Source organism: Apium graveolens, chromosome 5 (assembly GCF_009905375.1).
Source record: "Apium graveolens cultivar Ventura chromosome 5, ASM990537v1, whole genome shotgun sequence".
Classification (NCBI taxonomy): domain Eukaryota; kingdom Viridiplantae; phylum Streptophyta; class Magnoliopsida; order Apiales; family Apiaceae; genus Apium; species Apium graveolens.
The window spans coordinates 281,741,260-281,764,840 of record NC_133651.1 but is presented as its reverse complement, the minus strand read 5'-3'; the positions used below and the strand labels follow the sequence as shown (position 1 = coordinate 281,764,840).

Sequence of the window (23,581 nt, the reverse complement as noted above, 5' to 3'; positions counted from 1 at the left end):
ATTCTAAAGCCTTTCACCAACATGGCATCCATCTGAATAACTTGAGGATCATCCAGTTCAGTGTCAGAATCTTCTTCCGTATCTGTGTTAGGAACCGACTCCTCAATTACATGCCTTATTCTTGAGCTTTCTCTTCTTTCCTTGCCTTTGTGAGCTTCAACATTTGGAGCATCAACCTTCATTTTTTGTCCTTTCCTGCACCTCCTTTGTTAAATCTCAAGATCATGGGTTTTCAGCATCCCATAGACTTCATCAAGCCGAAACAAATCAAGATAATATTAATGCTTGATTATAGTTGCATGTGTGTCCCATTCTTTAGGAAGAGCTCTCAAAAACTTGGTGTTTGAGTCCTTCTTATCATAATACTTTCCAACTAATGGCAGATCATTCAACAATGTGAGAAATCTCTCATAGATGTCAATTATGATCTCATCAGGTTTAGCATCAAATTGTTCATACTCTTGCACAAGAACAACCCTCCTGTTCTTTTTAATTATCACGGTTCCTTGACACTGAGTTTTCAAAGCATCCCATATAGCTTTGGCAGTTTTGCAGGAAATCACCCTGTTGGACATCACATTATCCAAACTGTTGTGCAAAATATTTCTGACTTTTGCATCCTTAAGCATTGCAACCTTCTCAGGATCTATCCATTTTGACTTCTCTTTTCTGCTGTAGTACTCTGGAACTGTTGCAGTCATTTGAACAACCTTTCGAGGGTAAGGAGGTCCACTGCGAATTATATCAATATATGCATCATCAATGGATTCTAGGAACATCAACATCTTTACTCTTCATGTAAAGTAATCATCTTTCTTCAGGATAGGAATTTTCATGCTTTCATACTTACTTCTAGACATTTTTTATCTTTTCAAATTAACAGTTAATTTGACTGCTCTGATACCACTTGTTACCTAGTAAAGTTAATTGTTTAAGGGGTGTTGGACAAAATTAATTACAAATCGATTTATCACATAAGTAAAGTAATGATAGTAATGAATAGATGAATTAAATAACAATTTATATTGATCTTTTATAAACTGTTATAAAACTCTCTCAAGAACAATATTCTTAAGAGCTTCTAGGTTATGAATAATACTCGAGTTAAGCACACCACAAAGTGATAACCTATTTTGTGTTTATATATCACACAGCTATACAATCAATCCCTATCAATTATAATAAATCAGCAGATTCTGATTTTTATATAGTTGTGACTTATCCAGTCATATCCTGACAGTCCTCATATCCTGATACATATCCTGATTGCATCAGATCCTCACGCTTGACAAATCATGACTGTAAAACAGATCTTGACTGGCTTCACAACCTGACAACTCTATCAGATCCTGACTTCATTGAAGATCCTGATTTCTGATATAGAAAATTTCTAACAAACTTCAAATCGATTTAATTGTTAGTAAATTCAAAAGTGTGTTTCAATTAGGGTTTGTTTGTTAATTAGGGGTTTTTAATTGAGATTTTTTATGCATATTTTAAAATTAGGGCTTCGAGATTAGGATTTTGTGAAAGGTTTTAAATTGGGGTTTTTTATTAAGTCTTCAGTTGCGTTGTTGAAGAACTTAAATTGTGAATTTTAAAATTAAGCCTTCAAATGTGATTTTCTTGAAGCTTTTAAAGTAGGTATTTTATAACTTTGTTCCTTGTATTTGTTGCATGATTTTATTTGAGATTTTAAAAATATGTTTGTGTTCTTGTCATTTTTTTGTCTTTTTTTGTATGCTATGTTCTTGTGTTGTGCTCTATTTTTGGTTGCAAGTTATGACTAAGTGCTTTATATTATGGTGGTATCTTTTTATTTTACAACTCTCTTTTATCCATATTGTTTGTTTCATTGTGTAGATAATTTTCACAGTGTTAAAATGACTTGGATTTCACTGCCAAAGCATAGCGAGGGTTATAGTACTGGTGCCTCAGTTTTTATAAGGAATGCATTTGATAATTTTTCCTTATAAGGAGATGAAGCGGATACTGAAATTGACGAATAAATGGACTTTCTGATTTTTCATTGTTTTTGTTACGTCAGTTTCCTTGTAACTGATCACATTAATATTTTGTTGTAATTTATTCGGTACAATTTACAATATGCTTGTAATTAATCCTCTAAATTGTTCTTGTACTTCTTAATGCTTAATTTAATTCCCTGAAATTTATCGAAATATTTACCATTTCAATTTCAAAAGTGCTCGTAGTTAATCCCCTAAATTATATATATATTTACAGAAATTGACCCTTTATTTGTTAATTAATTGTCACCTTCTTATATTTGTAAAATGTGTGGACTAATGTACCTTTTCATGTTTTTTTGTATTCTCAGGAAATGGCAGACAAATATTTTTTTTCTCAAGTTTTATCACAAGAGAGAATTTCAAAAGAACAAGTATTTATGTGAAAGATGCATCATAATTGTAGAAGCTGTTGACCCTGATAGTTTTTTCTACTCGGTAATCATGAAATATGTAAAAGATGATCTTGGATATAATGAAATCGGAGGAGTTTTTGTAAAGAAAAAGGGTGGTGGCTGGAATTTAATCACTTCTAATACAGAAGCGATTAGTCTTGGAGAAGGGGTCGACAATGGATCTTACTTAGATCTGTATGTTGATACAGGTATTGACAAATCCATTGAGCTAGCAATTTAAACTCAACCCCATTTAATTGTTAGAAGAACACAATATTTTGAAGGTAAACTGTGGTTGGCTACATTTATTGTATTGCGAATGTATTTGAGAACTAATGTTATTTTTATTTTTAATTTTTTTTGTCATTTTTATGTGGAACGGAAGTTGATGACGATTCGGGATCTTAAACAACAACAACTAGATAAAAAGAATTTGGCCAAGGACACATATGAGCACGAGAATAAAAAAGCTTCTGAAAAGGAACCTGATCAGCAGATCAACAAAAAAAGCAAAAAAGCAAGTGAAAATGAGAACAAAAATACAAGTGAACCGGAGGACAAAAATAGTGCAAGTGGAAAGGAGAAGGCATCTCTAACTTGTAAAGGAAAAACAATTAAATGGCAAGGTAATTTTGGTTATTTTCATCTGATAATATTATACGACCACATCGCACATTTGCTCAATTTATAATTTTGTGGCTTTAATGCAGGAAAAGGTTGTAGATTATGAATTGAAGAGAATGATCAGAGCGGAAGAAAACCAGAGACAAATTGAAATACTAAATTTGAAGGAGAAGATATTTTTGTTGGCTGAAGCTGCAAACCAAAAAAGAAATTAAGAAAAATGGTTGTAGAGGTATGGTCAGATTTGGAATTGAATTTGATAGGCCTTATGTTTCTGGTCACAACAGTTTAAGTGAAGATGAAGACGTGCATGTTATTCTTTCCGGTGTATGTCATTATTTTTTTTAAAATAATATAATAAAATCGTATCTTTAATGTTTTTGACCGTATTTTTATTTTACAGAAAAAAAGAAAGTTAAGAAGGAGAAGGATGTCACGACCAGGAGAACGACCCATTCATCGGTTAGTAATGCATAAAAGGTACATGTCTAAATTTAATCAAATTTAATGTCATTTTTAATATATTTCTGGATTGTATTTTGAGGTGTGTAATTGTTTTTTTTGTATTTTTGCAAGGCTACTGATGGGTCGGATTTACCATGTACCTTAGAACCACTAGTCTTCCCTCCATCCCCTCCACCCCCCACTACCTGTTGATCTTACCAAGTTATACAGGGTTCCTATTAATCAAGGAATTGGTACGGTGGAGTCGTACTCGGAAATAAAGAAAAAGAAAAGGGAAATGAATGAGCAACAAACACATGAGAAGGCTGCGACTAATTTGGAGGCTGATCACAGGACCTTTGCGCCCTCGATTGAAAGTGTATTTGAGACAACTTTATTGTCATTTTTAAGTATTGGTTTCACTCAAGTATATTCATTATTATTTGAACTAATTTGTGTATCATATCTTATAAGTGAAAGTAGTACAAAAATCGAAAGCGCAAAGGACCTACTAGGATGAATCATGTGTTCACACAGAAGCTCGAAGATAGGCCAGTGGTTTGTTTAAATTCTGAAATTACTCAAAGAAAGATAAAGTAAGGAAAGATAAAGTAGTTAATGAATTGAGCAGTTTCTTGGGAACGATAGCGAGGTTATACATTCCTCTTGATTATGTTAATTATTCTAAAGTTCCAAAGGAAGAAAATAATGGATGATGGGAATATGTTAAGGTGAACAACACTATTTTTGTTTTTTATTGCCTTGTTAAATTTTTTAGTATAATTGTAAACTGTTTAGTCTATAATTAGTCATTTTAATTTAATTTCTTTACAAGATAAAGTATATTATTCCTGAGGAAGGGAACGATTGGGTATTGAGGACGCTGGATGACAACTAGAGGGTATATAAAAGTTATGTTAAGTCACAATGCTTTAAGAGGTTCGATAATGATAGGAATCATATGAAAAGCAAGCCTTCAAACATTCTATTGAAACAATTTATTGTGTTGCTGAGGTACTGGAGTAAAAAAACTGTGCAGGAAAAAGCTGAAAAAAATGTGGCAAATCGCAAGTTGGTGACTGATACTCATACTGCTAGACGTACTAGTTTTACCCAGCTTCGTAGTAAATTTGTATGTTAAGCCTCTGACCTATTTTTTGCTCATTCTTTTTTAATTTTGTATGAATACTCATTTCATGTTCTTCTATCGTGGAAAATTGTCAAGTTGGATGGTGAAGGTGCAATGGATGAAAAATGTAAATTGTATCCAAAAACCCGTAAGGGTCATGCAAAGAGGGTAAATAACTAGTTTATACAGTTTTTTTTCTTTTCTTTCCAATTATGTTATTAGGATTCTTTGGTAATACATTGACACAAATTTGTAGGCAAAGAAAATTGGTGAAAATTCTAAAGAAGTATCTGATGAGGATGAAGAGATGGAAAGCTTGATTTTGAAGCTCATGGTCCAAATTGGCTGGTAGAAAGAAGTGGCAGAACAAGGAAATTGAATAAAATCTTGGCAAATGTTGGCCACGGAGATTCTGCAGAACTAGAGAAAGTGAAGAAAGAAATCGCTGCTGAAATGGACGATAGGATGAATAAGAAACTCAGGAGGATGTTTGGGAGACTAGCACATATAATCCCTCTCCAAATTTTGATTTGAAAGAATTGTGTACTGAAAGTTCCGTTGAGGTTGATGGATCAGACGATTGAATCCCAAATCAAAATTTTAAGGGTTTCGAGAGCAATAAGAAATTGAACACCAAATTTGTTGAATCTCCTTGATCCATTGAACACCAAGTCATTTAGTAATAAATATATACATGTGGATTGATGTATTATGTGTGTATTTCGAGCGGTTGTAAAATTATGAACAAATGAATGAAAGGGTTATGTATCAGAGTGGATATCCTTAGTACTGCATCGTTAAAATTAAACCAAAAAAAAATATATACTTATTTAAGATACATTTACTTGTAAAAAGCTTCTATTAAGCGCTATTGAAGTGCTAAAATTTAAACAAAAAATAAAAAATAATACTTTAAAAATGTTTGATAACGTATCGCTTCTGAAAATGCTACACAGTTTCATTCTAATATAGCGTTTATTAATTAAGCGCTATCTAACTATTTATTTTCATTTTTAATTTATTTTTAAATCTATGGATAATAACTTGTATAACACTTTTATACAAAACGTTATGCAAGTGTATCACTTGTATAGCTCATGTTCATAAGTGATATGTAAGTTTGCTCTCTTAAGCTCAATTTTGTAGTAGTAAAATCTTTAAATCCAGGTATGGTTTGTGTTCTGCAAGACATGCCTGTACAATAACAAGACTAAGTCAAATTGACAATCCTAAGTAAGTTGTATTGTAATCTAAGTTTGTATTTTGTATTGTATCACTTAAGTCTGTAAAAATGTTCAAGGGCAGACTAGAGTCTTTTTCAATAAATAGTGTCAAGCCTAAGAATTCTATCTAGATAAGAAGATCAAGAAGATCATGCCTCAGAAGAATTATGAAGAAGCTTGGAGTTGAATAAATCTGTTTTGAGAAAAATATTCTAAGTCAAGATCTCTACAAGTCACAGATTAAGTGGTATAGAGAAGTCATTCGAAAACTCCAAAATGACTTATCGACAAGTCAGGAAAAGCTACTAGAGAATTCAGAGATATTGACAAGCCAATTTGAAGACATGAAGAATGGAGATATCGACAAGTCATTTCTTCACTAGAGAACACTGAGTTATTGATAAGTCAATTTGTCATTAGAGAACTCAGAGTTATCGATAAGCTAATTTGTCACTAGAGAACTCAGAGTTATCGACAAGCCAAGTTGTCACTAGAGAAATCAGAGTTATCGATAAGCAAAAGTGAAGACATGAAGATAAGAGATCTCGACAAGCCAAATTCTCTTATAGAGAACTCAGAGACTTTGATAAGTCAAAACAACTATAGAATGATTAGAGATCTCAATAAGTAAATATACTTATCGAGATGTGAAGTTCTCTATATACCAAACTGGAGATCTCGAGGTAAAACTCAAAGTACAAAGTGCAGACCACTTCAATATCCAAGATTATCAATCAACAAACAATCTAATCAGTTGGATTGAAAAGTCTACAAAAGTAGCTTGAAGAGTACAAGATCAAAGGCGAAGATGAAATGGCAAAGTAAAGTCACAGGCGTGCAAGGTTAGCAAAGATACACTAAGCCAGAAATTGAAAGATTTGATTATCCAAAAATAGGGTTTAGTACATGCTAATGCATGTTGTGTAATAACTAGTGTTTACTGTTCTATAAAGTAAACATTGGATGCTTTGTTAGCTGTAACAATTTAGATCAGAAAAATCTTATATTCTCTCAAGGAAGAAGCTAAGCTCTTTATCAATAAAGAGCCTAAAAATTTTGTAGCAAAATATTCTTAATTTTAATATAAAATTAAGTGTGTTTTGAAAGATTTGTGTTCGCTGTTTTATCTGTCTAAATTCAGCACTAACACATTTAACTACAAGATTTTAATTTACTTTGTTCATCACCATAAACACTTCAAAAAAAGCAGAAAACCATAAAATACACATTCACCCTCCCCCTTGTGTGTGATTCATTATCTAACAAGTGGTATCAGAGCAAAATCTGAAAGTAAACAGATTCAAGATCTTGGAAGAATGAATACACAGAAAATCAGTAACATCAAAATCCCTTCTTTTGATAAGACAAACTACACTCTTTGGAAGAAGAAAATGTTGCTATTTATCAGGATGGCCAATCCATTATATATTCAGATTCTCAAGAGTAGGCCTTTCACTCATATGGTAAAAGTTGAGGAATCTACAGATGGGGATATGGTCATTCCAGCTCATTATGCTCCTAAAGATCCTTCGGAGTACACTGAGCCTGAGAAAGAAAAAGTATCCCTAGACAGTGGCTTGCAGCTGATCTTGATAGAGTCACTTGACAATATAATGTACAATAACATTGTCAACTGTGACACTGCTAAACAGATCTGGTAGAAGATTGAAATACTTTTTGAAAGAATAGAGGAAGTTAGGTCAAATCAAAGAAGGATACTGATTTCACAGTATAAGGATTACACTATAAATGGCCTACAGCAACACCAAGAAAATGTTACGACAGGCCCAAAAAAGTGTTACCACAACCAGAAAAAGGCCTAAGGTAACATAAAAATTAAGTTATTTTTTTTCGAGTTACCTTTGGCCCCTAAGGTAACATTACTTTTGCCCTGGTGTAACATTCACTTTTGTGTTACAATAGCTGTCAAAGGTAACATTAATCTATGTCTATGGTATCACAATATGTATGTTACCTTTGGACTCATAATTTTCAAAAAAATGGAGCCCACCAGTTGGCCCCATATTTGGGCCCACCCGTGGGACCCACATGTGGGCCCCATTTTTGGGCCCTATTTGTTTGCAAAGGTAACATACATAATGTGATACTATAGACATACTTTAATGTTACCTTTGATACATATTGTAACAGTAATGTTTTGTATTATACCAATTTCTTTGTAACATTTGTAGTACCTAATGTAACATATTTTTCAAAAAAAATTGACAGGAATAGTTTGTAAATTCAACATGCCATAAAATCTTTTTTTCATCCAAGTCAACCAAATAAACAATTTCAACCAAACTCCATATCAGTTTTCACAAACCCCCACCAAATACTGCGGTTTCACACAATTCACCAACTCCACATATTCCACATACTCCAAAGAACAGGTACTTAGTGTAGGACGATAAATAAACATCCAAAAGCTAGTACGATAACACTTGTTACTGGTATGCAAAATAAGATATGTAAAAAGGTGCACATCTGAAATCTAAAGTCCAGAGCCTCCGGTAACTGGTGTGAGGTAATTGTCATCATCGCTGGTTGTGCAGAAATCTTGATGGTTGATTGTGATTCCTGGATTTGCATCGGCTATTTTCTTAAGTAACCAGGCCATATTCTCTTGCACCTTCTTGTTGACTTGCATATCCACTTCTTCTTGTACCTTCTTTGTCATCGATGCCTCGACTTCACTCACCAGAGTCTGCTTTCTCTTTCCTGCCAACTCCTGTACATAAGTATTTGTCGAACCAGCAGTACTGGAGTAACCTTTTGCAGCATCAGGACATCTTCCATGGAGCCAAGATGGCCCATGCTTTTTCCATCAGAAAGTAGTTCCTCGTTGGGATCTTCGCTCGTACTGATTTTTCCTTAATCTTTTTCTACATACCAGAAAAACAAACGAACACTCGGTCACACAATAATTTAAATGCTTCACAAACTAATTTCAAAATAACCGAACAATTTAATCCAATTAAATTCACAATTAGTAATCATTAAATAAAAAATGCATGCAGGTACATAAATAAAACTTCTAAACACCAAATAAATCATAAAACATAACTAATTAACCATCTTGCGACATTAACGGATATTCAGAAGCACTAAGATTAATAAAAAACACTTGCAATCTTGTTTTTTATTTCTTCAGTGTTAGTCTTATACTCATGACCATCAGTACGCTCATGAGTCTCAACAAAAACATCTGCTTCAGGTGGTGGACGCTGATTCTTTGTCTTTTTTTTCTGACAAAAATGAACAAGTTAGCTAAAAGAAATATAGAAATTAATTTCTAGATATATAGTAATATATGTAACCAGAAGGCTGCCCACATTCATATATTTGCGTAACAACTAGCTTATTGAGGTTAATTTGTGTAGTTGAGATTCTGGCCATACCATATTGTTTCGAATTTGTGCGAAAGTCTTTAGACCAGTAGTGTGTGTGTCTGTATACTGACATCGACTTCTTGCATTTATCGCTGCTCTTTTCTACAAAAATGTGAAATACCTTTATGTCACTTAGATCAAATATAAATACAGAATTAAATATGAAAGTGCAAGGGGAATTAGAAAACCTTAATGCTTTCATCATTCCAGTACTCCAGCAACATCTTGAAACTCTCAAGGGGAATATCATTTGGCATATTTTCCATCCGTTCTTCATCAGTTTCAAATGCTTTATAATGCGCCTTCTTAATTCGGCTCTTACGTGTCTTCCAAGATGACTGCATGGTTTTCAACACCCATGTTTCACATTCATCAGGTATAATGTATCTTTGCTGGAAAAAGTCAATAAAATAAAGAAAACAAGTACAGTTAATCAAAGATAATGTTGCAGAAAAATAAATCACGATAATTAAACAATGTATGTGATACCTTAACATAATTCCACAGTGTATATTTCAAAGTTTTCAGAACATCACGCCAAGAAACATAGGTAAATGACATGCATCGCTTTGCGAGTGTCCCCAAGAAGTTACTAAGTTCAGAAACTACTTTGTCCTCATCTGAAATGGGCTGGAACCTTTCATTCATCTGCAGGACAACTCGATGGTCCATATTTCTGGTATGAACCCTATCCATCCTCATTGGTCCTCTCAGCCTTTTAGGAACTTCAACTACATATGAGCAAAAATTACTTGCAGGAAAATCAAACAAAGTAGGAATATTATAATAAATTTGATTATATTTATGGGTGTTTTTCTAATATGTCTTATTTCAAAGATTAAATGTGGGCAGCCTCAAAGTGAGTATTATTTAAGGGGCCTTAAAGGAATATTTCCTTTATAAATAATCAGTTTATGTAATCATAAATAAAGGAAAGAAGATGCCTGCTTCCTCCTCTTCTTCAATGTCCGGAAAAACATTTTCTTCAACAACATTTTCATCAACAACATTTTCTGTAGCAGTCTTTGTAGTTGCAGTTGTACTTGGAGAAATCTTCGCTGTCTGTAATAACCCCAAAATTTTTCAACTTTTTGTAACCCTTGTGAATAGTGTTTTAGCTGAATGAAGAAACTTTTCACGCCACACTATGTAGGGGTTCTGTTATGGATATTCTGGGATATTGTTAGTACTCTATGAAGTATATAAGTGTATGTAAAGATCGTCAGAATCCAATTCCGAACACTTTGGTTTTTCCCGGAAATCCACAAGATACGGAGAGAATTGAGTATAAGGTAACAGGATAAAAAGGATTTAAATTAAAGGATTATAATAGAGGATCATAAAAAGGAATATAATGTATTGAGAAAGGTTAAGGGAACCTAAGTAATAAGATCCCGGGTATGATCCTTCAAACGATAAACGAGAACGAAAGTTAAGCAAACCGTATAACAGATCAGCGGTCATTAGGCAAACGATTAGGAAGTTAATCAAAGGGATTAGGGGGAATGATGTCATCCAACCAATAGATAGAGGACAAGGAAGGGAGGATGACATCATGAGGATGACATAAGCATGACATGGGAAGGAAGGAGGTGTGGTAGCTTTGTAACCACACAATTTCAAGGGCAAGAAAGTAATTGACTAAATCAAATACAAAACAAGTCAACCAAGCCAAGTAAAAATCATTCTCATCAAAAATCAAAAGCAACCAAGGCATGAGTTCTTCATTTGCTCTCGGCTTTTAGCATTTTTAAAGGCATAGAATTTCAAAACTCAAGATCCAAGCCTCCTAAATTGGTAAGATAATTCCCTAATCATCTTCATGCTTAGTTAGGACTATATCATGAGTTTAAGCCATTAATTCTTTCTCAATCTTCTTCATTTAATCAAAGAAGAAGACAATGAATAGTGTTTTCAAGTTTTTAACTTGAACTTTTTCTTGTTTTTCTTGAAGATCCAAGCATTCTTAAGACTTCTCAAAGCTTCTTAAGGCTTCCTAGCTCCACCCACCACTTCAAGGAAGGTATACCATCTCCAAACCCTAGATTCCTATATATTATAAGATGATTTTGATTAGTGGGTTGATATTGTAGTTTGTTGTTATGATTTAGAGTTTGGGATTTGGAATGGTAGTGAAATGGAATGGTAATTGTTGTGGTTTTGATTTAAAGGAACTTAAGTATGATTAAAGTTAAGTTTAAGCATAAGTATGAATGATTAAATTGAATTGGTTGGGGTTGTTATGATGTGATAAGAATGGATGTTGGTTGTATGTTGGATTTGAGGTTGGTTTGTGGTTGGTTTTGTATGGTTTAAAATTTGGAAATCGCGTAAACATAGCCGTCGTAACATCCGATTTTCTTTGGACTATTTTTGTGCATAGCATTAGGACCCGAGAACCCCCTGCTAGATTATGACCACTGCCATGATTAGATAGCTCATGTTACGAGCTTCGTTTTGATATGTAGTTCGTTCGATTCCGATGCACGGTTTAGGAGAAACGACCGTTTCAAGTAACGACGTTTCGCGAACGAAACTTTTTCCCTCGCCTTACTTTGAAATGTAGGTTAAAGACCAAAAAGGGTTAATTAATGTATGAAACATTTATGGTAAGTGTGTTAGACAGTTGGTAAGACATTCGCGAAGGAATCGCTTTAAAACTCGTAAAGGTTAAATTATTAAAAATGGTGGAGCCGAGGGTACCCGAGTGACTTAAGCGAATCGGTGAGCGCAAAACAAGCGTTAGAGTCTAAGTTAGTTAAAGTATAGATTTACAAGTGATCTTGGTTTAATTCCAACTTACTTGTTGTTTATAGGTTACCAGACTCGTCCCGAGCCTTTCTCACCCCCAAGTCGCTCAGGCAAGTATTCTATCCGTTATACTGTTGTTGTGATGTATACATTTGTATATGCATGATCTTGCGATATATTGTAGCATGTGATATGGTATATAGGCATGCCTGTTTCATATTCTTGAAATATATATCTGTTGGTTCAGTTGATAATACCTATGCTAGAGGATAGCGGTAACTTGCATATACCCTTAGTATAGGGACCCAAAGGTGAAAATATTTTCTAAAACCGGGAGTCGAGGATCCCGAGTAGATTTTTGTATATATGGAGATGGATATATATATATATATTTATATATATATATGGTTATAGTTTTTCCAAACTATTAATCGAATAAGGTTTATTCGATAACTTTAAACTTTATTTTATTATTGAATATTATTTCGAATATTATTCGAAGGCGTATGACTCCTTTTGTTTATTTATCTGAATATTATTTGAATATTCATTCGAAGGCTTATGACTCAGTTTATATTATTTAATGAATATTATTTGAATATTCATTTGAGGATCTATGACTCCGATTATTTGTCGAGGTATATTCTTTATTTTATTAAAGAATAAGGTGTCAATAATCAAACTTATTTTCGATTATTCAAATAAAGATAGTACTTTCATATAAGTATATCTTTGGTTATTTAATACTCGTTTCTAGTGTAAGTTTTAATACTTCTACTTCAATTATTTTTATAAAGATTATTCTTTATGGGAATATTATTTAAATATTAACATTCAGTCATTTTCTAAATATTTTGGGGACTGATTTACTTCATTAAATCAGTTTTACTCCAAACACTCTTTAAAGTGTTTTTGAGTCTTTAAAATGATTTTCAAAAGTTAGAGCGGATCCCAAAACTATTTTTATATTTAAGATCTTCCTTTTAAAAAGGGGATTTAAATACTCGCTCAAAACATGGGGGATCCGGCTCGGTGGTGTGTTTTATATTCGCAACAAGGTTGCTGTCTTGGTAAAAGAGTTTTTGATTACTTACCCAATATTCGGGAAGTAAAATTCTTGGAACAAGTTAATCCATTAACAGGCATCGCCTGGGAAATATCGGTGAGTTTTCCTTTCCAACTAGATACGACTTCTTGGTGAAGCCGTATCAACAAGTTTCTACTTGGGGAAAGGGGGAAACGAGCTTTACGTTTCAGAGTCATGGATTTCATCTGAACTAGGAGTGGCATAAGTGGTCGAGTAGCGCCGGCCCAGCCTTATTATATTGGCCCAAATGGCCTGGAAGTTCTGCTAAGGCGGTCCATTCCTTAGGAGTTCAGTGTTCGGTTGACAAGTAAATCCAACAGGTTCTCCTCTATATGTAGAAAATGGTGGGGTTGTACTACTACGACTGATCATCGTAAGTGGTCTTCCTGGCGCGGTAAACTCCCGTAATGAGTTCATCATCCATTTGGATAATTCTGCAACACTACCCGTAGTATTTCGATCGAAAGGCTACTAATGGGTGGTTGCCGAAGCATTGACAGGGTCAAACATTTTTATTGGTGTATCCATTGAATGAAGTATCTCGTAACTTCATCTCTTTTCAAAATATTTCAAAGATCAAATATTTTCAAGTTTTATTTGTGGTCTCCTCTATGGGATGACCTCGTGAAACTTATAATACTTTGAACGGTGGTAGTTCAAGTAGCTTTATAAATGATATAAGTGTGGTGAAGTATTGATAACTTCATTCCTTGTTTTTACTTATATCTAGTAAGTAATTATCTTGCATATGATAGAGATTCTATTAAGTATCCACTTAGATACTTATACTATTGTTATCACTACATATTATCTTGCGAGCTGTAAGGCTCACTCTTGCTTTATTTCTTCATCACACAACAACAGTTAGGAGAGATGGCCAGACTCCAGCAGACCCAGCGCAAGCGCGTGGGAAGCGTCCCGCGTCTTCCCGATGATGTTGTAGCTGCTATAGCTGCAGAGGTAGATCCATTGTAGTTCAGACCATCTACTTTTGAGAATCAAATTATGTATAATTATAACTTGTGGCAGATAATGGCAATTAACTGTAAATTATCAAGTAATCATTTTGGGTTGTAATAATTTTAAATTGTGGATTCAAAGACTTGTACTTATTTCAATTTCATCTCTGAGACTATAACGGGTTGTGGTGTGTGTTAGTGTGGGGTCACAGCATGAGGTTATTTATTATTAATTAAGTGAAGTGATATTGTGGAAAGAAAGACCGTGACAACCCGGATCCCCGATCCCGGATCTGGGGGTGTTACAGAAATGGTATCAGAGCTAAGCGTTATAAACCTCAGAGATGATGCGACGATATAATAATAAACTCACAAAGATAATAAGAACTCTTGCCAAGTTCATGGTCGGACTACTTAAAGTAGTGCTGACAGTTAAAACCCTTACGGGAACCCTTATAAGTATCATGATAGTAACTTAGCTCGTTTAATGTGTAGGCGCCTGAGATAGAGGACCCTGAGATGTTCGAGCGTGAGCATGATGAGGCATTGCTAGATGTTGAGGATCAGGAGGAGCCTGAGATGGAGGAGGATGAGGAGGACCCCTCAGAGGAGCCTGAGACGGAGGTCATTGCTGTTTCAGATGAGGAGGACCCCTCAGAGGAGTCAGAGACAGAGGTTATTGCTATTCCAGATGAGGAGGACCCGGATGAGGTCCCAGTAGCTGAGGAGCGTGTTGGACCTATGGTAGTGTATGCTGGTATCCCTTTACCCACACTTCCGGTGGTCAGAGCCCCTACCCCTCCACCACTATCTTGGATTCTTGATGATGACAGCTCAGAGACCCATACTTCCGAGCCTAGGCAGACCGAGGAGGCACCCTCAGCGGCTCCGGATTCACCACCCCTTGACCCTGCCCACAGGCAGTCTTCGTTAGCTCATGGATATGTTCAGGATGTATTGAGGACCCGAGTGGCTGTTGTCGAGGGCCGACTAGATGAGGCCAGGAGGGAGTTGGATGCAGAGAGGGCGGGTAGGCGTACCCGAGCTTATGAGACCAGGGCTTCTATACCCCGATCCTTGAGGAGGGAGCTTACGGGGATAGAGCTCACGTCCCGAGCGAGACTCAGATCTCTCCAGGGGGACAGGCATGGTAGGATCTCCAGGCGGCAGGCCGACTATATCTTCCGTCGTGCGATGGAAAGGGTTTGGGAGCTGACCCGCTCCGGTGTGTGATTCAGGATTGATGATGGAATAGTCTAGTTGTCTAGTTAGCCGAGGCCTTAGTAAGAGCCAATTTTCCGGGATAGTTGACTTGTATATAGCATCCCTTTTTCTGACTAGACAGATAGACTCTTGTGTATCACTTTTGGGATAGATGACTGTAGCACTGTTGTACTTTTGACCAGATCAAACTATGTATTTCTCGCATTATGTATATATTTGTTTCCTTTCGGTTCAGTTCCATAGTGACGTGATCACTGTTTTATCATTATTATTACTGCACTTCGTATTAGAACTTTCTTAAAATAATAGGATTGCGATATACGTTCTCCCCATTATAAGAGCCGTGCAAGGCACAATGATGTATATGATTGTGACCTAACGTTGAATTTTCCCAATAATTGTTTTTATTATTATCAGAATCATGCCGCCAAGAAAGATTGGAACTAGGGCGAACCCTGGGTCTGAGGACCAGGGAAGCCATAATCAGGACAATAGAAACCAAGAACACAGTGAAGAGGAAGATGAGGATTATGTGGAACAGGATGACTCCCTGTATGAAAAGGAAGAGGAAACATATGATGTTGAGGGATTTGAGATAGAGGCTGAAGAAGGAGAAACCGAGGTTGAGCAACCAGTACCAAACCCAGGCATGGATCCCATGAGCCAGTTCATGCAACTCCTAAGGCAGAATTTGGAACGTCAACCCAACCCACCCCCTCAAGGAAGTAACAATGCAGTGGCAAACTCTTTCAGGGCTTTTAAGTCCCTTAAGCCCCCTGAGTTCCACGGATCAGCCGACCCAGTTGAGGCAAGGGCATGGTTAAAGGAAATGGAGAAATCTTTTGAGATTTTGAGTATCGATGAGGCACAGAAAACTGTATTTGCTACCTACCTTCTGAAAGGAGAAGCTAACTACTGGTGGGAGGCCAAGAAAAACATGGAGACAGATGCTATTATAACCTGGGAGAGATTTAGTCAGTTGTTTCTGGGAAAGTATTTCCCGAGGTTTATGGAAAGCCAGATGGAGCTCAAGTTCTTGGAGCTAAAGCAGAATAACTTGTCTGTAGCAGAATACGAAGCGAAATTTACTGAGTTATCAAGGTTTGTGCCGGGGTTTGTGAGCACCGAGGAAAAGAAAGCTAGGAGGTTTCAGCAGGGACTGAAACCATGGATTCAGAATAGGGTGGCAATCCTTGAGCTTACGGACTATGCCACTCTGGTGCAAAAGGCAACGATTGTAGAAGTCGGAAGTGAACAGATGCAGAAGGAAAGAGAGAAGAAAGGAATAAAGAGGAAAAGTATGAGCATGGGTGGAGGTTCCGCAGGAAGGAGCTTCCCAACTAGATTTAATCGAGGAGCAGTGTCCCTGCCAGGAAGGAACACTGGGTTTAAGCGACCAATGAGTGAGAGTGTGAGCCAGGGCGGCCAGAAGTCAAGAATGTCCTATTCCAACCAGTCTCGACCCCCATTGCCAGCCTGTAACATATGTGGAAGGAATCACACTGGGGAGTGTAAAGAAAGGCCAGTAACCTGTTTTAAGTGCGGTCGGGAAGGCCACTATTCAACTAAGTGCCCATCATCAATCCCTGCCGTCGTTCCAACCACCAATTGTCATCGGTGTGGACGCCCGGGTCATTGGAAGAAGGAATGCCCAATGAACAAACCAGCAGCTTCGGGAGCAAGCAGGGCTGCTTCTAATAAGCCACCTACTGCGAGGACTTTCAACATGACAGTCCAGGATGCTATGAAAGATTCAGATGTGATAGCAGGTACCCTTTCTCTAAATTCAGTCAGTGCAAATGTTTTATTTGATTCGGGAGCAACTAAATCTTTTATATCAAAGGACCTTGCGCGTAAGTTAAGACTTAAGGCTGAACCCTTGATAGAACCCTTACAAGTAGAAATAGCCAATCATGAAATTATTCCTGTTAACCAGATTCACCCCGCCTGTGAGATAGGCATAGGGGAGCAATCTTTCAGTGTTGATCTGATTCCTTTTAAATTAGGGGAGTTTGATGTGATTTTGGGAATGGACTGGCTATCTAGCAACGATGCTCAGATAGACTGTAAAGGGAAGAAAGTTAAGTTAAATATCCCCGGGAAGAAAGAAGTTATATTTAGAGGAAAGAGTCAGACGCAGAAATTTTTGACTATGGCCCAGGCCAAAAGGATGCTACGAAAAGGAAGTGAGGCTTACCTAGCCTATGTGGTGGACACGCAGAAGGAGGTGCCCAACTTACAAGATATTCCAGTAGTCAACGAATTTGAAGATGTATTCCCACAAGACCTTCCGGGATTACCACCCGATAGAGTGATTGAATTTGCTATTGAGTTGGCCCCAGGGACGGCGCCAGTTTCAAAAGCACCTTACCGGTTAGCCCCGTTAGAAATGAAGGAATTAGCTATCCAATTGCAGGAACTCTTGGATAAGGGTATGATAAGACCCAGTGTGTCTCCGTGGGGAGCACCAGTTTTATTTGTTAAGAAGAAAGATGGGAGCATGAGGTTGTGCATAGACTATCGAGAGTTGAACAAGCTAACCATAAAGAACAGGTACCCATTGCCTAGAATAGACGATCTGTTCGACCAGCTAAAGGATGCTGTTTATTTTTCCAAGATTGACCTGAGAACTGGATATCACCAACTAAAGATTAAACCCGAAGATATTTCCAAGACAGCGTTCCGTACCAGGTATGGGCATTATGAGTTCTTGGTAATGTCCTTTGGATTAACCAACGCCCCAGCGGCTTTCATGGATTTAATGAATAGAGTATTTAAGAAGTACTTGGACAAGTGTGTGATAGTTTTTATCGATGATATTTTGATCTACTCAAGGACTGAGGCAGAACATGCAGAGCATTTGAGGATAGCTCTAGGAATACTCAGAGAGGAGCAGTTATATGCCAAATTCTCGAAGTGTGAATTCTGGCGGAATGAAGTACAGTTTTTAGGACATGTGATCAATAAAGAAGGAGTATTGGTCGACCCCTCCAAGATAGAGGCGGTCTCAAATTGGGAAAGGCCAACCACACCCACAGAGGTAAGGAGTTTCATAGGATTGGCCGGCTACTATCGTAGATTTGTACAGGTCTTTGCGAAGATCGCAGCCCCTTTGACACGACTTACTCGTAAGACAGAGAAGTTTGAATGGACGGAGAAATGCGAGAACAGTTTTCAGGAATTAAAGAAAAGGTTGATAACGGCTCCGGTATTGGCATTGCCGGACGGAAAAGGAGATTTTGTGATATATAGTGACGCATCGCACAAAGGATTAGGATGTGTGCTTATGCAGCACGGTAGAGTTATTGCGTATGCGTCGAGACAATTGAAGGAATACGAGGTTAGATATCCTACTCATGACCTTGAGCTCGCGGCAATAGTATTTGCTTTAAAAATTTGGAGGCACTACTTGTATGGAGAGAAGTGCGAGATTTTCACAGACCATAAGAGCCTCAAGTACATATTTACGCAGAAAGAGCTCAACATGCGCCAGAGGAGATGGTTAGAACTAATCAAGGACTATGATTGTGAGATTCTCTATCATCCAGGGAAAGCCAATGTGGTGGCTGATGCCCTTAGTAGAAAGGAAAGACTCAGAATGATAACGACTTCGGAAGAGTTGATAAGGGATTTTGAGAGAATAGAAATAGAAGTAAAGGTAACCGGAACCGGAACTGAAAAGCTTTTTGAGATCTCAATGCAGCCAGAGTTATTGGAAAAGATCAGATTGTGCCAGGAGAAAATAATGAATGAAGGCAGAGAGTCAATGACTGGAGAGGAGATCCATACTAAAAAAGATGATAAGGGGATAATGAGGTACTCCTACCGAATTTGGGTTCCGAATGTTCAAGAACTTAAAGATGAGATTTTGGATGAAAGCCATAGTTCAAGGTATTCCATTCACCCAGGAAGTACCAAGATGTATAGGGATTTGAAGGAATATTATTGGTGGCCCAACATGAAGAGGGACGTAGCAGAATGGGTAAACAAGTGTTTGACTTGCCAAAGAGTAAAGGCAGAGCACCAGAGACCCAGTGGACTTTTGCGACCCCTGGAGATTCCCGAATGGAAATGGGAACAGATAGCGATGGATTTTGTTGTAGGCTTGCCAAGGACGAAAGCCAATCACGACGCCATTTGGGTAATTATAGACCGACTGACAAAGTCTGCTCATTTCATTCCTATCAATGAGAGATACACAGTCGATAGACTGGTGGACATTTACCTTAAGGAAATAGTGACACGACATGGAGTCCCAGCGTCCATTGTCTCAGACCGAGACCCTAGGTTCAACTCCAGATTTTGGAGGAGCTTTCAGGAGTGTGCGGGGACCAAGTTAAATATGAGTACCGCGTACCATCCCCAAACGGATGGACAGAGTGAAAGGACCATCCAGACACTAGAGGATATGTTGAGAGTCTGTGCAATAGACCTTAAAGGAAGTTGGGATGATCACTTGCCGTTGATCGAGTTTTTTTATAACAATAGCTTTCATGCTAGCATTGGAATGCCGCCTTATGAGGCCCTGTACGGAAGAAGGTGTCGATCTCCCTTATACTGGGATGAAGTAGGAGAGCGAAAGATGCTCGGACCCGAAGTGGTCCAAAGGACCAAAGATATAGTGGATCTTATCAGAGGGCGACTTGTAGCAGCCCAAGACAGACAAAAGAAATATGCAGACCTAGCCCGAAAGGACAAGGAATATGAAGTAGGGGACTTAGTACTGCTGAAAGTATCCCCTTGGAAGGGATTAATGAGGTTCGGAAAGAAGGGAAAACTAAGCCCAAGATACATTGGACCTTTTGAGATATTAAGACGGATTGGAAAGTTAGCTTACGAGCTAGCCCTACCCCCTAATTTGCAACAAGTTCATAATGTGTTCCATGTGTCAATGCTAAGGAAGTATCATCGGGATGCCAGGCACATAGTGGAGTACGAGCAGGTGGATATGCAGCCAGATCTAACTTACGTGGAGAAGCCAGTAAGGATTATGGATAAGAAGGAGCAGGTGCTTCGGAACAAAGTGATCAAGCTAGTCAGAGTACTATGGCAGAATCATAATGTGGAAGAATCAACTTGGGAACTAGAGAGCACAATGCTAGAAAAGTACCCCCATTTGTTTTCTGTTTGATTCCGGGACGGAATCCTTTTAAGGAGGGGAGACTGTAATAACCCCAAAAATTTTCAACTTTTTGTAACCCTTGTGAATAGTGTTTTAGCTGAATGAAGAAACTTTTCACGCCACACTATGTAGGGGTTCTGTTATGGATATTCTGGGATATTGTTAGTACTCTATGAAGTATATAAGTGTATGTAAAGATCGTCAGAATCCAATTCCGAACACTTTGGTTTTTCCCGGAAATCCACAAGATACGGAGAGAATTGAGTATAAGGTAACAGGATAAAAAGGATTTAAATTAAAGGATTATAATAGAGGATCATAAAAAGGAATATAATGTATTGAGAAAGGTTAAGGGAACCTAAGTAATAAGATCCCGGGTATGATCCTTCAAACGATAAACGAGAACGAAAGTTAAGCAAACCGTATAACAGATCTGCGGTCATTAGGCAAACGATTAGGAAGTTAATCAAAGGGATTAGGGGGAATGATTTCATCCAACCAATAGAAAGAGGACAAGGAAGGGAGGATGACATCATGAGGATGACATAAGCATCACATGGGAAGGAAGGAGGTGTGGTAGCTTTGTAACCACACAATTTCAAGGGCAAGAAAGTAATTGACTAAATCAAATACAAAACAAGTCAACCAAGCCAAGTAAAAATCATTCTCATCAAAAATCAAAAGCAACCAAGGCATGAGTTCTTCATTTGCTCTCGGCTTTTAGCATTTTTAAAGGCATAGAATTTCAAAACTCAAGATCCAAGCCTCCTAAATTGGTAAGATAATTCCCTAATCATCTTCATGCTTAGTTAGGACTATATCATGAGTTTAAGCCATTAATTCTTTCTCAATCTTCTTCATTTAATCAAAGAAGAAGACAATGAATAGTGTTTTCAAGTTTTTAACTTGAACTTTTTCTTGTTTTTCTTGAAGATCCAAGCATTCTTAAGACTTCTCAAAGCTTCTTAAGGCTTCCTAGCTCCACCCACCACTTCAAGGAAGGTATACCATCTCCAAACCCTAGATTCCTATATATTATAAGATGATTTTGATTAGTGGGTTGATATTGTAGTTTGTTGTTATGATTTAGAGTTTGGGATTTGGAATGGTAGTGAAATGGAATGGTAATTGTTGTGGTTTTGATTTAAAGGAACTTAAGTATGATTAAAGTTAAGTTTAAGCATAAGTATGAATGATTAAATTGAATTGGTTGGGGTTGTTATGATGTGATAAGGATGGATGTTGGTTGTATGTTGGATTTGAGGTTGGTTTGTGGTTGGTTTTGTATGGTTTAAAATTTGGAAATCGCGTAAACATAGCCGTCGTAACGTCCGATTTTCTTTGGACTGTTTTTGTGCATAGCATTAGGACCCGAGAACCCCCTGCTAGATTATGACCACTGCCATGATTAGATAGCTCATGTTACGAGCTTCGTTTTGATATGTAGTTCGTTCGATTCCGATGCACGGTTTAGGAGAAACGACCGTTTCAAGTAACGACGTTTCGCGAACGAAACTTTTTCCCTCGCCTTACTTTGAAATGTAGGTTAAAGACCAAAAAGGGTTAATTAATGTATGAAACATTTATGGTAAGTGTGTTAGACAGTTGGTAAGACATTCGCGAAGGAATCACTTTAAAACTCGTAAAGGTTAAATTATTAAAAATGGTGGAGCCGAGGGTACCCGAGTGACTTAAGCGAATCGGTGAGCGCAAAACAAGCGTTAGAGTCTAAGTTAGTTAAAGTATAGATTTACAAGTGATCTTGGTTTAATTCCAACTTACTTGTTGTTTATAGGTTACCAGACTCGTCCCGAGCCTTTCTCACCCCCAAGTCGCTCAGGCAAGTATTCTATCCGTTATACTGTTGTTGTGATGTATACATTTGTATATGCATGATCTTGCGATATATTGTAGCATGTGATATGGTATATAGGCATGCCTGTTTCATATTCTTGAAATATATATCTGTTGGTTCAGTTGATAATACCTATGCTAGAGGATAGCGGTAACTTGCATATACCCTTAGTATAGGGACCCAAAGGTGAAAATATTTTCTAAAACCGGGAGTCGAGGATCCCGAGTAGATTTTTGTATATATGGAGATGGATATATATATATATATATATTTATATATATATATGGTTATAGTTTTTCCAAACTATTAATCGAATAAGGTTTATTCGATAACTTTAAACTTTATTTTATTATTGAATATTATTTCGAATATTATTCGAAGGCGTATGACTCCTTTTGTTTATTTATCTGAATATTATTTGAATATTCATTCGAAGGCTTATGACTCAGTTTATATTATTTAATGAATATTCATTTGAATATTCATTTGAGGATCTATGACTCCGATTATTTGTCGAGGTATATTCTTTATTTTATTAAAGAATAAGGTGTCAATAATCAAACTTATTTTCGATTATTCAAATAAAGATAGTACTTTCATATAAGTATATCTTTGGTTATTTAATACTCGTTTCTAGTATAAGTTTTAATACTTCTACTTCAATTATTTTTATAAAGATTATTCTTTATGGGAATATTATTTAAATATTAACATTCAGTCATTTTCTAAATATTTTGGGGACTGATTTACTTCATTAAATCAGTTTTACTCCAAACACTCTTTAAAGTGTTTTCGAGTCTTTAAAATGATTTTCAAAAGTTAGAGCGGATCCCAAAACTATTTTTATATTTAAGATCTTCCTTTTAAAAAGGGGATTTAAATACTCGCTCAAAACATGGGGGATCCGGCTCGGTGGTGTGTTTTATATTCGCAACAAGGTTGCTGTCTTGGTAAAAGAGTTTTTGATTACTTACCCAATATTCGGGAAGTAAAATTCTTGGAACAAGTTAATCCATTAACAGGCATCGCCTGGGAAATATCGGTGAGTTTTCCTTTCCAACTAGATACGACTTCTTGGTGAAGCCGTATCAACAAGTTTCTACTTGGGGAAAGGGGAAACGAGCTTTACGTTTCAGAGTCATGGATTTCATCTGAACTAAGAGTGGCGTAAGTGGTCGAGTAGTGCCGGCCCAGCCATATTATATTGGCCCAAATGGCCTGGAAGTTCCGCTAAGGCGGTCCATTCCTTAGGAGTTCAGTGTTCGGTTGACAAGTAAATCCGACAGGTTCTCCTCTACATGTAGAAAATGGTGGGGTTGTACTACTACGACTGATCATCGTAAGTGGTC

At 36.9% G+C, this 23,581-nt stretch overlaps 1 protein-coding gene across 1 annotated transcript; it reads right to left on the bottom strand.

Moving 5' to 3' along the window:
- Positions 1 to 278: 278 nt before the first annotated feature.
- On the bottom strand, positions 279 to 785 carry LOC141660995 (uncharacterized). The gene has a single exon (XM_074467975.1). It carries the CDS (start codon positions 783 to 785, stop codon positions 279 to 281), a length of 507 nt encoding a protein of 168 aa, XP_074324076.1.
- Between the last annotated feature and the right edge of the window lie 22,796 nt (positions 786 to 23,581).